At 46.7% G+C, this 13,921-nt stretch overlaps 4 protein-coding genes across 4 annotated transcripts; 1 reads left to right on the top strand and 3 right to left on the bottom strand.

Moving 5' to 3' along the window:
• Positions 1–1,224: 1,224 nt before the first annotated feature.
• Positions 1,225–2,921, bottom strand: N7508_006751 (MFS transporter; the record flags this gene model as incomplete). Its single annotated transcript, XM_058464817.1, has 4 exons — positions 1,225–1,917; positions 1,991–2,487; positions 2,540–2,726; positions 2,796–2,921. 4 exons carry the CDS (start codon positions 2,919–2,921, stop codon positions 1,225–1,227), a joined length of 1,503 nt encoding a protein of 500 aa, XP_058318670.1.
• A 3,475-nt stretch (positions 2,922–6,396) lies between these two features.
• Positions 6,397–8,382, bottom strand: N7508_006750 (uncharacterized protein; the record flags this gene model as incomplete). The annotated part of the gene is made up of 4 exons (XM_058464816.1): positions 6,397–7,322; positions 7,383–7,728; positions 7,782–8,052; positions 8,105–8,382. 4 exons carry the CDS (start codon positions 8,380–8,382, stop codon positions 6,397–6,399), a joined length of 1,821 nt encoding a protein of 606 aa, XP_058318669.1.
• A 2,614-nt stretch (positions 8,383–10,996) lies between these two features.
• Positions 10,997–12,468, top strand: N7508_006749 (NAD(P)/FAD-dependent oxidoreductase; the record flags this gene model as incomplete). The annotated part of the gene is made up of 3 exons (XM_058464815.1): positions 10,997–11,258; positions 11,326–12,300; positions 12,350–12,468. Coding segments are annotated over 3 exons (1,356 nt in total), but the record flags the coding sequence as incomplete, so codon positions are not given.
• A 277-nt stretch (positions 12,469–12,745) lies between these two features.
• N7508_006748 (uncharacterized protein) lies at positions 12,746–13,786 on the bottom strand (the record flags this gene model as incomplete). The annotated part of the gene is made up of 1 exon (XM_058464814.1): positions 12,746–13,786. The coding sequence occupies one exon, from the start codon at positions 13,784–13,786 to the stop codon at positions 12,746–12,748; it is 1,041 nt and encodes a 346-aa protein (XP_058318667.1).
• Between the last annotated feature and the right edge of the window lie 135 nt (positions 13,787–13,921).

Below are 13,921 nucleotides of genomic sequence, written 5' to 3'. Positions count from 1 at the left end.
TAGTAACTAGTTTTACATAGCTAGTAGGCTAATAACCGGCTATTCGCCGCTGGGAGTCATGGATGGAGGGGCGGCCATTCCGGTATCCGTTTTATTTGCTGTATTGCTTTGAGAGAAAATCTGTTGAGCATGTACAAGATAATGCGATTAGCTGTGACCAAATGATCAACCCTTCTATCAAAGGGGTTTGGTACCCCCGAATTTATAAGTGCAATACTCCTGGACAGGTGAAGGTGCTTTCCAACATCCAGAATGGAGTGACATTTGCTGGTCTACACCCGGATAATTGGAGATGTTCTGGATCAGTTGGACTGCAGACCTTGGACAACTGCAGGAGCATCCCACATCATTTGTGTTTGCATGTCACTCCTCCACTATCGTCTAGTTTGTCAGCCAAAGCGACTTTGCGACTTTGGTTCTGTGTGGGGCATGAGCTTTTTGTCATGGAGATTGATAACCTTTCATAAAGATGTAAACTCGTTTTCATATCTTAAAATAACCTTTTAGTCTCTACTCAAGTCTCTATTTTCTATCCATAGTGGCATATTAGGTTAACATGCAAATATGAGATGATTAAAAACTCAACATGCGTCTATTCCTTGACAAGCTTTTTCGAGTTTTCCCGATGTTGGACTGTCTTTGTTTGGCCCTAACGACCTACTTTGGATCTTGACCCTTAGCCCAGTGCAACTGCAAGCCCGAAACATGCTTAGCTTCTCATCCGCTGAATAATCTGCTTCAAGATTCGCATTTGATTGACAACAACCGGAGTACTTCAGGGTACTACTCCGTACCGCGAGGGGAATCGCATCTTTTTGGTTCTGGCTGTTCCGTGAATAAGCGGCTCTGTTGTGGGCCACCTGTGGCTCCAGAGTACTCCAGAACATATTCTATGCATGGTAGGCCTCCTAAAGTTGGCCTACCAATAGATAGAGCCATTTCGTTATCCCAGCGAGTTCGATAAAATTGAATAGCAAAAGGACAATAGTTGAATGAATGAGCCCTGGGTTGCATGCCCCTATCTTCACTGCCCACTGCAATCCTTGTAATACTCCACGGCGAATCAATGCAGAAGTGCGATTCCTGAATATATACAAGCAATGCGTGACTTGCTACAAGAACGAACAAGAAAACTAGCAGTCCAAATGTCACCTTAACATCATCCGAACAAGCATATAACCTGAGTCAACCGGTTCCCTTCTCCCACCGAAGAACTCAGCCTCGCTAATTACCGTGCTGGGCATATTTGCTCTTCATCCGGATCCGCTCCCCGAACATGTACAGCAGAAAAGGATAAGGCATGAACACCACGGTCAAACAACCAAGCAATACACAAGCCCAGCCTACACCCAGATTATGGAACATCTGGCTCGCAAATAGGGGAAAGCCACCGCCGAAAGATGATCGTAAGAAGTCGTTTCCAGCAAGGACTGAGGCTGCGTATTTCGGATACGCCTGTGCCTCGTAACAGAAAATGCTATTGAAGATAAGGTATCCTCCAATAGCAAACAGACCAGAAGCAATGATCGGCACAATCCAATGGACGCTTGCGAAGTTTCCGGTCCACCCAAACCAGAAAAGGGATATTGGGAGACACACAGCTCCCAAACACGCTGGAGGAAGGTGTTCTTCCGGTGAAAGATGGCCGTCTGGGCCGATATGTTTGGATTGCCAGCTAAATTTCCAATAGAAGTACCCTGGAAGAGCAATGCAAACAGCCCCTATCAGAATGCCTAGGAATGCCAGACCGTTTTGTCCTGAATTAAAACCGTGTTTCTCTTCAAAGACGATTGGAAAGGCTTCGAAAAAAATATACAAAATTCCGTAGATGAGGGCGATGTAAAGGTTCATTAGAAGGACAATAGGTTCGAGGAAGCAAAGCACAAATGGACGGACGAGGGATTCAAAGAGCACATCCTATTTCCGGCCTATCAGTTACCAGACGCTCCTAGTGAAGCAAGAGAAAATCGATTCTTCCACGCAGGCTTACCCTGGAAGCCACCCGAGCAATCTCAATCTCGGCCTCGGACGCATATTTCTGATCGTTCGTGATCCGGCGAATACGCCGTGCTCGACGGCTGAGGATGTTTGGGGCAAATGTCTCGGGCAGAAAGAAGAAGAGAAGCACCAGGGCAAAGCCGGATAACCAAAGCAGTTCCCAGATAGTCCATGTCCAGCCCTTGGCGGAGGCGGCGAACCCTCCCACGAGAGGGCCCAGCACAGGAGCAGCAATGGCAAAGCTTGCCCAGATCGCAATCATATAGTCGCGGGTGCTGGGGTCCCACATATCTCCAATGGAGGCTCCACCTGTCGCAAGAACGGGCGAGCCTAGGAAACCAGTTAAGAATCGAAATGCTAGGAGCATGCCAAAGTTCTTCGCGTAGATCACTGCGAATTGAAAGAAAACGAACACAGTTAGTGTTGCAACATATACCGGACTTCGTCCCACGGCGGGAAGTTCTGATATTGGTGCCCAGACCATGGGGCCTCGAAGATAGGTTAGCATTGATGTGACTCAATTGAAATTGATGCAGCTCACCCAGTCCGTATCCGAGCACAAATAATGTCAGACCGAGAATTCCAGCTTCCCTACTCACACCAAATTGCACAGCCACACCCGGGATTCCAGGTGTGTAGATAGCGGAACCAATATAGATAGAAAATGTTAGAAGGCAGATAAGTAGAGTGACTAAGACCTTTTTGGTGACGGTCCAATTTTGAGGATTCTACTAATATCAGCCCGAAGTCTTCTGGCCAGCCATTAACCGTTCAAGCATTCTTCAATGGCGTCCTACCTCGCTATCATCCGAGCCTCCCCAACCAATTACCCCTGGCGATCCCTCCTTCATCCCACGCCATGGACCTGCCAAAACACTTCTCAGAGGGGGCCTTCCCCGCCTCCGGCGCGAAGCTTGCGACATAACTGTGTACAAGCAATGTAGCTCGTAAAACTCTCTGCTACTGACCGGCGTCATTTCTTCTTCCTGGTAAACCTCAGGCCTTTGTAAGTATTGTCGCCAAGTCAAATCATCCCTTTCTTCCGGGTACAGAAATAGCCTGTAACCGCTAAAGAAACGAACTAGTTTGCCGAAAGCCGAGTCGCGAATTGTCTCCATCATAACATGTATACTGGAGAATAAGTTGTCAAAGTAGAAGAATTCAATGAGCGATGATTGCAGATTATCTTTAGGCAAAAATTTCAATTACCGGAAATTTCTTGCTTTCCAGAAGTATAAGGTCATCCTTGGGTCAGTCTAATAACAGCAATTGTCACGCCACGTGGTCCGTATCTTGCTGTCGATAGAACTTCCCTATCTAGGCTCGAAAGTCAGCCACAACAAGTTATCCGTTCCAATCCATTCCAATCCGTTCCAATCGTGCATCCTAGAAAAGTGATCCTGATCGAGACAGATTGTGGGCTATGAGATTAAATCTGAGTCCTCTCCAGACTCAGATCCAGCTGATAAATGCCAAGAAATCCACACAACGGTGCTTCCAATACTGAGAATTGACGGGTAAGATTGGTGTGCTAAACGTCCAGATGCATCAACTCACATGTGGTCTTTACGTTCGGGACTCTTCATATCCTCGGTAGACAGCACCGCTGACATCAAGACATCGAAGGTTTAACCTGTCTCAAATAAAGTTTAGTAGCCAGCGGTTAAGTAGGTAAACCTTAAAACTTCCTAGCCGTGGCTCCACCATCCGCTGTAGGTGGGCTTAGTCATACGCTCACTTCACGTAACGCTCAATTTTGATCTCTTTTCTGCATCAAACACCATTAGCATCAAAGTTCATACCGGAAGTAAAATGTGCGGGGTCCAAAACAGTATTATCAGGTGTCTTTTGGTTGCCGCTACAGAAGCTGCTGAGGATGGGTCGCGTGACCGATACCGACCATAATTCGCTACTTCCACTCTGATAATTTCCTCATCCCCTACGTCAGGGGCCCTTCTAGTCCGTTCCATACCCGACCACTATTTTCAAGCTCCATGCAGGGCTCCGATGGGATTAAAAATTGGGACTGCTCAGCTGGTACCATGCGATCGAGTCAAAGTAAAAACTTTTAACCCGTTCAACCAATATATTGATGCATCCCATATAAGACACTGTCCAAACCACCAAAGCTTTTTGAGATCCACATCCTCATACTCATATCATCCGCATTTCGTCGGGTTTATACCTCTTTCGTTTCTTCTCTGGGTTAGTCAAGATTGCTCAGCAGATCGAGGTCAGGATTTTCGCAAACGCGATACGGAGCCAAGACAATGACGACTGCTGTGAAGCCCACGGCAAACACGACCTGGGACTACCCCAGGGTCGATAGTCAGGCCAAGTCGCTCAGGGGGAATAGTTTGGACTCAATTGGCGCAAGCGTGAGACCGTAGTATAATGGAGTGGGGGCATATAGCGAATCTTGATTCCTAGGTTCAAGATCATGCGGCTGAAAATCACGGTTATTGGGATAAAACTTGGCAGTCATTGTCCTCGTTACAGGGCTCTAACGGACCTATCTTCAGCATGATCACGACCAGTCAGTTCAGTAGAAGCTAGTCCTCTATCAGAAGGCCAAGCCTGCTATAAGAAACAAAAATACATTACCCACTAGTATATCCTATCTCTATACAAGCTGTTCTTTTGCAGTAATCATAGTGGGAGGAACTCCACTATTGACCAGATGGTGACGAACCGACCAGGCCTACTCGTCAAATGCCATCTCTACCACGATTACTACGGGTCGGACCACCGTGCCACGTACTCGGAATGGAATCTCCAAGCTCAGTATAAGCCCACCACCAAGGCAAGGAAAGCGCTCGACCGGGCGGAATGGAACAAGATCGGCGAGGAGGTGTTGCGGCAAATCGGTCCGTGGAAGGAAATCAAAACACGACCAGCACTAGACGAGATGGCACAGAAAGTCATAGAAGCAACAACCGCAGCTGTATATCGGTATACGCCTGATGTACGCCCGACTCTATATTCCAAGCGATGGTTTACCTCGGACCTTAAGGTTCAACAAACCAAGGCCAACTAGCTCCGCCGAAAATGGCAGGAATCCTATGCCTAACTTGGACGAGAACATTCTTCATCTCTAGCCCTCTTCCGAAAGATACAAGAAAAACGCCGGGCGTGGACCCGGGCTATTAAGAAAGCTAAAGCATCACACTAGAGACAATTCCTTGACGAGGCAGGGGAAGGGAAACTTTGTAAAGCGGCCACCTATATGAAACACTGAGATGCCTAGGGGTATAACCTAGCACTATAGGTCGGTACGAGCGAGCTTACTAGTAATAAAGAGAAAGCATAGGCCTTCCTAGACTCCTTCTTCCCCGAAATAAATACGCCCTGCGACTAGAGTGCGCCAAAAACCGCAAAACCGCAAGATCGAACCGACCCAAACCGCAATGGTTTTTGGTTTGTAGGTTAGAAAACGCAATGGTTCCTGGGCCCCAATGGTTTTTAAGGTGGTGTATAATTTATGCGCTAAACCACGTGTATAGATTTTTACTGGTTTATTGGGTTTTTTGAGACACTTTGTAGAGCTTATTTTTAGAGTTTTATATAATTTCATGCAAAATTGAATTATTTCGGTTCCCTAACAGGGAACCGCCCAGTTGACTTGGATTAATGATCACGTTGATCATGCAAGGCATTGTTATGATGGACGATGAAGGTCATCTAAAAAAGGAGGATTACACGTGATAGGACTAGTGTTGTTGCATTTTATTGGTGTTGCTTACTAAGGCCGCTCAACCCTACGCTTAACTCAGACTCAGTGAGCGAATCAGGGTGCTTAGATCACGATCAGTGAGTGAATCAGAGCGTGCTCAGATCTACTCAGTGAGCGAAAAGCGCGGCAAGGGCTGAGCACTAATACGGAAAGAGAAGTGGCCCCAAGAAGTGGCAGAGGAAATCAAGTACATAGCCGCCTTGTTATATTCACGCAAGCTGAAACTCAAGTAGAGCAAATTCTATGCAAATAGATGAGGTATAGAGCATAAATAATAGAATCTATTGCATCAAGTTGATATTACTGACGAGGTAAATACGAAATCTATTTCTCTATACTAAAAATTTCAATTCCGTTGAACATTGAAAGCATTAAACTTTATTGAAAGGCGGTTCTTCTACTGAAAAGCATGAGCAGAGATGATTTTCAGCGGTAGAAGAACAAACAGAAAAGAAACGACAGGAGCCACCAAGGGCTCCTTTGAGTTCACATTGGGAAAGCAGAGACCAAAGAGTATATCGTGCGCTAAATGGGGCGACGTTTTTAAGAGACTCAAGCGATATCACGCTTGGCACAAATTCTCAACATAGGTAATCAACACGCCATGAAAAGTATATACTGGAGATCATGATATGCTTCAGTCCAATTGCCTTAAGAATCATTATCTAGAACACAACACCCTTTACCTGGGCAACCTTCTTCAAGTCAATGTTCTTGATCATGATGGTCCACGCAAAAGCAAGAACCATAACGCCCAGACCAGCTGAAAGCATTCTGACTTGAGAGTAGCCGTACGACTTCTGAATTGCCTCCCGCATAGCAGTGCCAGGAGCATAGCTCAACTGGATGTCAACATCTTCATAGATACTCTCCAGATCAGTCAAGTCGGGAAGGTTGCGAATAAGTGCCTTCTTGAAGGTGTTGTTCCAAATAGCGGTGGAAATAGTAAGACCAGCTGAGTCACCAATAGTACCGACAACGTTGAGCAAAGCAAGGGCAGTGGCGACGTGCTGGTGGTCAACAGCGGCCAGAATTGCCAGCTGCTCAACGATGATGAAGATGGATCCACCAATTGAGATGAAGATCTGACACATAACCTGGTATCCGACACTTTGACCGGGATGACGGAAGTAGATCATCAAACCTTGGGCGAATATGTAGAGAGGAACGGAGATATACAGGAGCCACTTGAAGCGACCGGTCTTGCGGATGGCTGCTCCGACACCGAATAACAGTACACCAGAGACCACGTCGAAGGTGTTGACGACGTATCCGGATTCGGCAATGCTCAAGTCATTAACCACTTGCAAGAAGTTTTGGAAGTAGTTATTCCAGCAGTAGTTCGAAAGCTGGTACGTGGCATCCAACAGACATGCGCCGATAACAGTGCGGTTGGTAAGGAAACCCCAGTTCAGAAGGGGAACCGGCGCGATCCACTTCTCGTAGAAACCAAAGAAAAAGAGCATTGAGAATCCGACCACGATCATGGCGATGATATAGTCAGTGCCCCAGCCATTTGGGGCCTCGGTAGCAATATCAAATGGAAGCTCGAAAAGAATCAGACCGGCAGTGAAAATGAACACGCCGAACACTAGGGATACTTATTATTCATCTCCCTTGAGATAATCAAAAACAGCTTTTCAATACTCACAATCGAACTCGATAACCCAGTACCAAACACTTTGGAAGAAGTTCCGGCCACTGCTCTCTTTCTCGGTCACAAGGCCTGAGATGTGAGCTTTGTGGAGGTTGAACTTCAAAGTGAGGTATAGAGGGGCAGCAATAATTGGGAAGATGATAGCCCAAGTACCATAGGCCCATCTCCAGCTGACGTTGTCGTAGAACTGTTCGGCCACTTTAGGTCCCGCAAACGCCGTGATGATATAGGGCGAGGAAGTAAACGCATAAGCAAGGGCTCGATTCTTCAACTGGGTCACATCGGCTGTGACAACGTCCACGGCGAATTCCATGCCACTGAAGCCAAGGTAGTAGAGGACCTAGTTGTTGAGTTAGCATCTACTAACGGTACAACTGCTAAATTCCGACTTACATTGGCAGCACAGTAAATAGGAAAGCTATCACAAGCAGCCATGAGAACCAGTCCAACGGTAGCACAAGTAGCCATGAGCGCGAATCCTTCAGCACGACCCCAGGTATCCATCATCTTCGCTACGGGAAGGAAGACTGCAGCTGAGAATGCATCGGCCATAGCAGTGGGTAGACCGGAGAGGGAGTGTTGTTGGAATGAACTGGCGACATAAGTACTCAAACTGCCGTTCACCGAGGAAACGAATGCATAGACGAAGTAAAGAAACCAAATACTATATAATTGTTGCATAAGCACGGATCAGACGAGTAAATAGGTTGACATACTTGATCAAAACACCGATCAGCGCAGGCTTGGACCAAGTCTGAGCAATTGCCTCGGCATCTTTAACACCATGTTGAAGCTCTTCAAAGGGGACACCCGGCACTTCCGCGCCATTGTTTGGAAGGGCCTCCTCTGCCACAGGGTAAGTCAGATCAGACTTTGGCTCGTTGACATTGCTGGTGACAACGTCGATCGAACTACTCGCAGCCGCCTCCTCGCGGTCGAGTTTCGTCCGATGAAAGACCGCCCGGGCCCTTTTAATCAAAGGACGAAGCGTCATAATAGACAATTCACCTTAGCAGGAGGTCCAGTAATTCGAGGTAAAATGTGCTGGGAATTTGCTGTTCCTCCAGGGAAGGGATGATCAGAGTAAAAATAAGTAGGAAAGGAATCAGGACAAAGATCAGATAAAACACCCGAACTCGGGAGCCTTCGAAAACTCAACGAAGGACAGCACCACATTGAATGTGGAGCGCTGGGGCTAAACAAGAATTCTGTCCTTTGCGTTGCGTGTTATTAGTCCATACCCGTGGACCCTAACTCCACTGGGGGCCAGCGACAACCGGCGTCGCCCGGTGGCGAGATCTAATCAGATCACCGCATGAGCTTGTGTAGCAAGATCTTTACCTCATAGAGGACGAATGCCCGTGGCCTTGCACTTAGCCGCTCCAAGCTTCGCTTGGCGTCTTGGTAAGAAATTAATAGTGGGACTTGGGCATTCACAGCCAACTACGTTCAGCCGCGCCAAGAGCCGAAAAACGTGCAAAATCCGACAAGTTATCAGATCTGCCAAATGGTGGTTTTCAAGGCTTTTTCAGCTCTAAGCGAACATGCAAGTCTATGCATATAGTCAACATAGTCAAATTGGAGGAAGTCAACCCGAATTTTACGGTAAATGAACATATTTTGCTGCTTCAATTTAGTACGAGAAGGTCGCATTCTCACATCGACAGAAATAGGCCAACTTACTCGGAGCCTAAAAGCATTATCTACCCAACTGAATGCCCCGGAATTTTCTCGGATGACGCGCATTTGTACATGTAACTTCATTAATGGGGCCTTTTAGTGCTGGACATGGGCCTCTCGGAGTTTATGAAGCCGGTCTCGGCGGTCTATCATAATTGGTAAGTTGAATGACGATCGGCGACAATTGCGGCAAGGGGGAAAAGTATATAACAGAATCAACTCATTCCCAGAACCGTTAGGCAAATCTTGTGTATAACAAGCCTTACCAAGCTTTGCTCTTTGATACACATTCAACCTTGTGTTTTCTGTGCTTCCGTTGCCTACCGTATATTCCACATCACCTCTCCACCAATAATATGACATTTATACACAAATTATGGAGGACGGAATTATGATTAATGAAGTAATAATGAGTAATTCAGCTTCACACTTGAACACATTAGATACCCATAGTGCTTGGGGGCTAAACTTTACTCTATACCCTAGTACACCCTGGCGGAGATGCCGTCGAAATAGTCGAAGTCTTTCAGGAAAGGTGAGACAATATTTTCAAACACGGCTTCATCGAATTGGGGGTCTTCGAAGCCATTGTCCTGGCTTTTAGACCAGTATAAACAATTATTGACTACATCACCGTAGCTTGATCCGCTCTCACAGTATACATCGCGTAGCAGTCTCGCTGCTGTATTGAAGCCAAAATTGAAGCCAAAATCAATCCATGCTAGATCACCCGTTGCTACACATTGGTTCCTGCATTGAAAAGCATGAAATGTACGCAGGAAGCAAAAAGCATCAAAGACACAAACTGCTACCCCTCTTGGCCTTACCAAAACATCTGAGGAATCATTCTAAGAAATTCTCAAGTGACCAAAAGAATCCTTTCTAGAAGACTCCCATGCCGTTCGAGAAGGCATTGCGCCAATCAAAGATGCGACAAATACGGGTATTCCTCCGGGAGCACGATGGACAAAGATTGATAAGACTCTTGTTAATCCTGAAGCTCTGCAAGCTGAAAAAGAACATTTCAAGGAATGTTCAGGTTTTCTGATCGTCCTACGCGTCCTATCAATGGAAGAGATTTAAGCTTATGCGGACAGGACGCGAGAAATTCGAGGTGTGAGATAGCCAATTTTCCATTCTCATTTACTTCTCGCGCATTCCTCTTTAGTGGGTTGATTTTGGATGAACTGACGTTGAAGTTCCTTAGATTAACGCTGGAAGCATTATCAGGAACAAACGAAGCTTCGACATGAATGTAATAACCATCAAAGCAGAATTCCTCGGACCAGAGTGCCGAGTCAGACCTCTGGATTGAGAGATGTTTAGTCTGCAAAATATGTTCACTATTTCAGCTTTCAGCGAATTATTCGCCAATCTAGAGTGATATAGCATCACGTCGTATTGTAAGGAAAGGACACCAATCCACCAGTAGAGACGCTGTAAATCTGAAGGCGGTATACTAATGGCTCACGAAAGGGACGAAAAGGTCGAAGGGGGGGGGGGGGGGGGAAACATCCCATTCATCTGAATCTGTGAAAGGAGCTGGATTTTGCATGACCGAAAGTCCTGCCGAGAGTTCTCTCGCATGTTGTTATCTATGGAGTCCATCTAGACGTCGTCCATATGCAATTCACCATATCTAACCCCTCAAGGTGGAGAGGCGGTATATCCCGCGCCAATTAGAATATAATTTACTTGTCGGGCTCGGTATGTAATCGGAAACTTTGGCACGAGAAACTTCTAAGGTTGATTTACATCTTCGTGTCTCCATTTGAAGTGGTTGAGTGACTACATATTCAGCCGAGCACCCGGCATTTAAACATCTCTCAGGGTATTTTTGGGTGGACATCACCGTACGTCAACAATTGCTTTCACAGAAAATTTGGCACCTTCCAATCAAGTCTAGACAAATCTCATTTACATGTGCAATGGAGCCGTCACTTCCATTTCCGACTGCCTGCCTCTCGCTCTGGCACCGAGGAACACGTTCATTCCCTCATCTAAACGCCAATCGTGAAGAGCCCGTTCCAACGTCTTCCAAATACGTGATCCTCGGCTCTGGTATTTCAGGAGCCTTGATAGGATGGAAACTGATCGAAAAGGGCGTCAAGGGCAAAGATATATTGATCCTCGAAGCTCGAGAAGCCGTCTCCGGCGCCAGTGGGCGAAACGCTGGACACATTCGACCAGGTAACTACCTCCATCACGTTCCCCACGTCCTCCTATCAAAGCTATAAGCAGTCTCACGGTACTGTAGATGCATTCAGAGGTTTCCTCCATTACTCCTCTCTTCACGGTTCAGAGCAAGCCAAAAAGATCCTCGAAAACGAGCAGATCGTTCTTGAACGCATCCGTGAATTCGTCAAGGAACATAAAATTCACTCTGACTTCACTGATCTAACAACATTTGAGACATGTCTTACCCAAGAAGCTGCAGACTATACTGCCAAAACATTGGCAGCATACAAAGCAGCCGGCGGCGACATTTCACAAGTACGAGTACACGAAGGCGACGAAGCAAAAGCCAAAACCCGCGTCCCAACTGCTATCAGCGCATACGAATGGCCAGCAGCATCCAACAATCCAGCCAAGCTGGTTCAATGGATCTTGACTGATTTCATTGCGAAGGATGGTCAAATGTGGACACATTGTCCAGCCACAGAAATCACGAAGCATGCGGGTTCCAGTTCAGGTGCAAGTGCAAAATGGGATATCCATACACCGCGCGGCACAGTCACAGCCGAGACAGTCGCCCATTGCACAAATGCGTACGCCTCATTCCTCCTGCCCAACCTATCAAACTTGATCACACCACGTCGCTCACAAGTCAACTCGTTCATCCCATGCCCTTCACTATCCGGCATGGAGACATTGAAAGATACGATGGCGCTTCGATATAGCGCGGACCATTTCTTCTCTGTCAACCCACTGCGCGACGGGACGATTAACTTCGGGGGTACGGGGACGAGGGATGGATCGGATACTGAGACGGAGAAGTGGAAGGCGCTGGTTACATTCGATGACAGGTGTTTCAACAGTGCGCTGGTGAAGAATAGTCAATGGGAGTTCGAGAATCTGGCTTCTGATTCTGTTGATGAACCGCTGAGGCTTGGGGAGGGCTTTGATTATGCTTGGACGGGGATTCAGGGGACTACGCCTGATAATGCGCCTTTAATTGGGCCTGTTGCGGGGTTGGAGGGACAGTGGATTTGTGCTGGGTTTAATGGACATGGTGAGTTAATTCTTTACCTTTTTTTTTGGATAGGTGCTAATTTGGCTAGGGATGGCGACTATCTTTACTTGTGCTCCAGGATTGGTGAAGTTAATAACTGGAAAGGCGTGGGAGGAGACTGGGTTGCCGGAGTGTTTCCAGGCTGGGAGAGTCAATATGAAACAGAGGAGTGTGTTGTAGGATCATGTGGAGTGCATGTATTTACTTAGGAAGAGGCATGGAAGTAAACACAGCGTATCATATTACAGTATTGATACTCAAATAATGATATTCCAAGATTTATGCAAAACAGGATGAACGCATGACAGACTGCAATGATACGCATACAAAACAAGATCACAACTTTGATGACAAGCAAGAAGATCCATACAAGCAAAGTCAGGCATAAAATATCCTCGTTCTCACTCTTCCTCAGTACCCATCTAAAAAAAGATCACAGATTTCACTACTTTTCAAACCCATCAGCATGTCCATCCACACCCCCAGGCTTAGGCGTGCACAAGAAATCACCCCCCTTGGCCCGTCTTCTACAGTAACCAGTACAGCACTCCAGATTCCGACGACAGAAATGCCCGTGTTCCATACATTCCCGATGTCGACCCATCTTCTCAAAGCATCGATATCCATATCGGCCATACTTGCAGTGGTATCCGTCCGGGCAGTCATCTGTGCTGTCGCAGCCCCGGACGCATGTGGCGTCGAGGCATCTATATCCCAATGGGCATGTTTTGTTCACTTCACAAACTCTTGCGTATGGCGGTGGGAGACCCTCTTCTTTCTTCTCTTGGGGGTTTATATCTTCTCGTCCCTCGAGCTGAAGTTCATTTTCTGTCAGCCCGCTTTCCTCGAGAATGCTATCTTTGGCCATGATATCTGTGGTACCCACGACAGTTGTCGGTGAAACCTCCTCTCCCTGATCCTGAGTATGAAGTTTGTTCTCGGGGGTTTCGCATCTTGCAGAAACGGGGACTGTCGCGGGGAGGCCTGGGATCTCGACTATTGTTGGAGTATCGGATTTATGACGCCTCTTGATCGTGGCATACTTGTTGTTTGAAGCAGTGGCAAGAGCTTCATTATAAACAACATCATAGCCACCCTTGTACCATTCATTTGCAGTATAGCCATCGCAGGTACTTTCACCGAAAAGACTTCTGATAACGTGTATCATAATAGGAAACATACCCAAGGCGATCTCGAATAGCATAAGGGCAACTCCGATCACGGCTAGGATGCCGCAAAGATACAGCACTCTCAGGGTCCAAAGAGGTGGCGGAGGTGGAAGTGCCTCTTCGGATACCGGCAGCACTTGGTTGACTGGCAAGGGCTTATATACTGACAGCTCTTCGGGTACTGACGGCTCTTTATATTTCGATATCTCTACAGCCATTGAGAGTTCTTCGATTTCTGTCGAGTAATTGTATACTGGTAATTCTTCATAGGTTGACAGCTCGTGTCCAGGGTGTGACTCCTGTTGCAGGTGGGACATCTTGAGTTGGATATCACTTATGGGTTCAGCTGTAGAAGTCTGGATTGGGAAACCACTTCGGTGGAAAGAAAGTAGCCGATGCGATTGTACTTGCTGAATGTGATACAACTTTTGGTTTGATTAATTTGGTGTCTC

The sequence above is a fragment of the Penicillium antarcticum genome (assembly GCF_028974205.1).
Source record: "Penicillium antarcticum strain IBT 31339 chromosome Unknown utg000006l_segment0_segment0, whole genome shotgun sequence".
NCBI classification, from domain to species: Eukaryota; Fungi; Ascomycota; class Eurotiomycetes; order Eurotiales; family Aspergillaceae; genus Penicillium; species Penicillium antarcticum.
The sequence above is the reverse complement of the archived record's forward strand: the minus strand, read 5'-3'. Positions and strand labels throughout refer to the sequence as shown.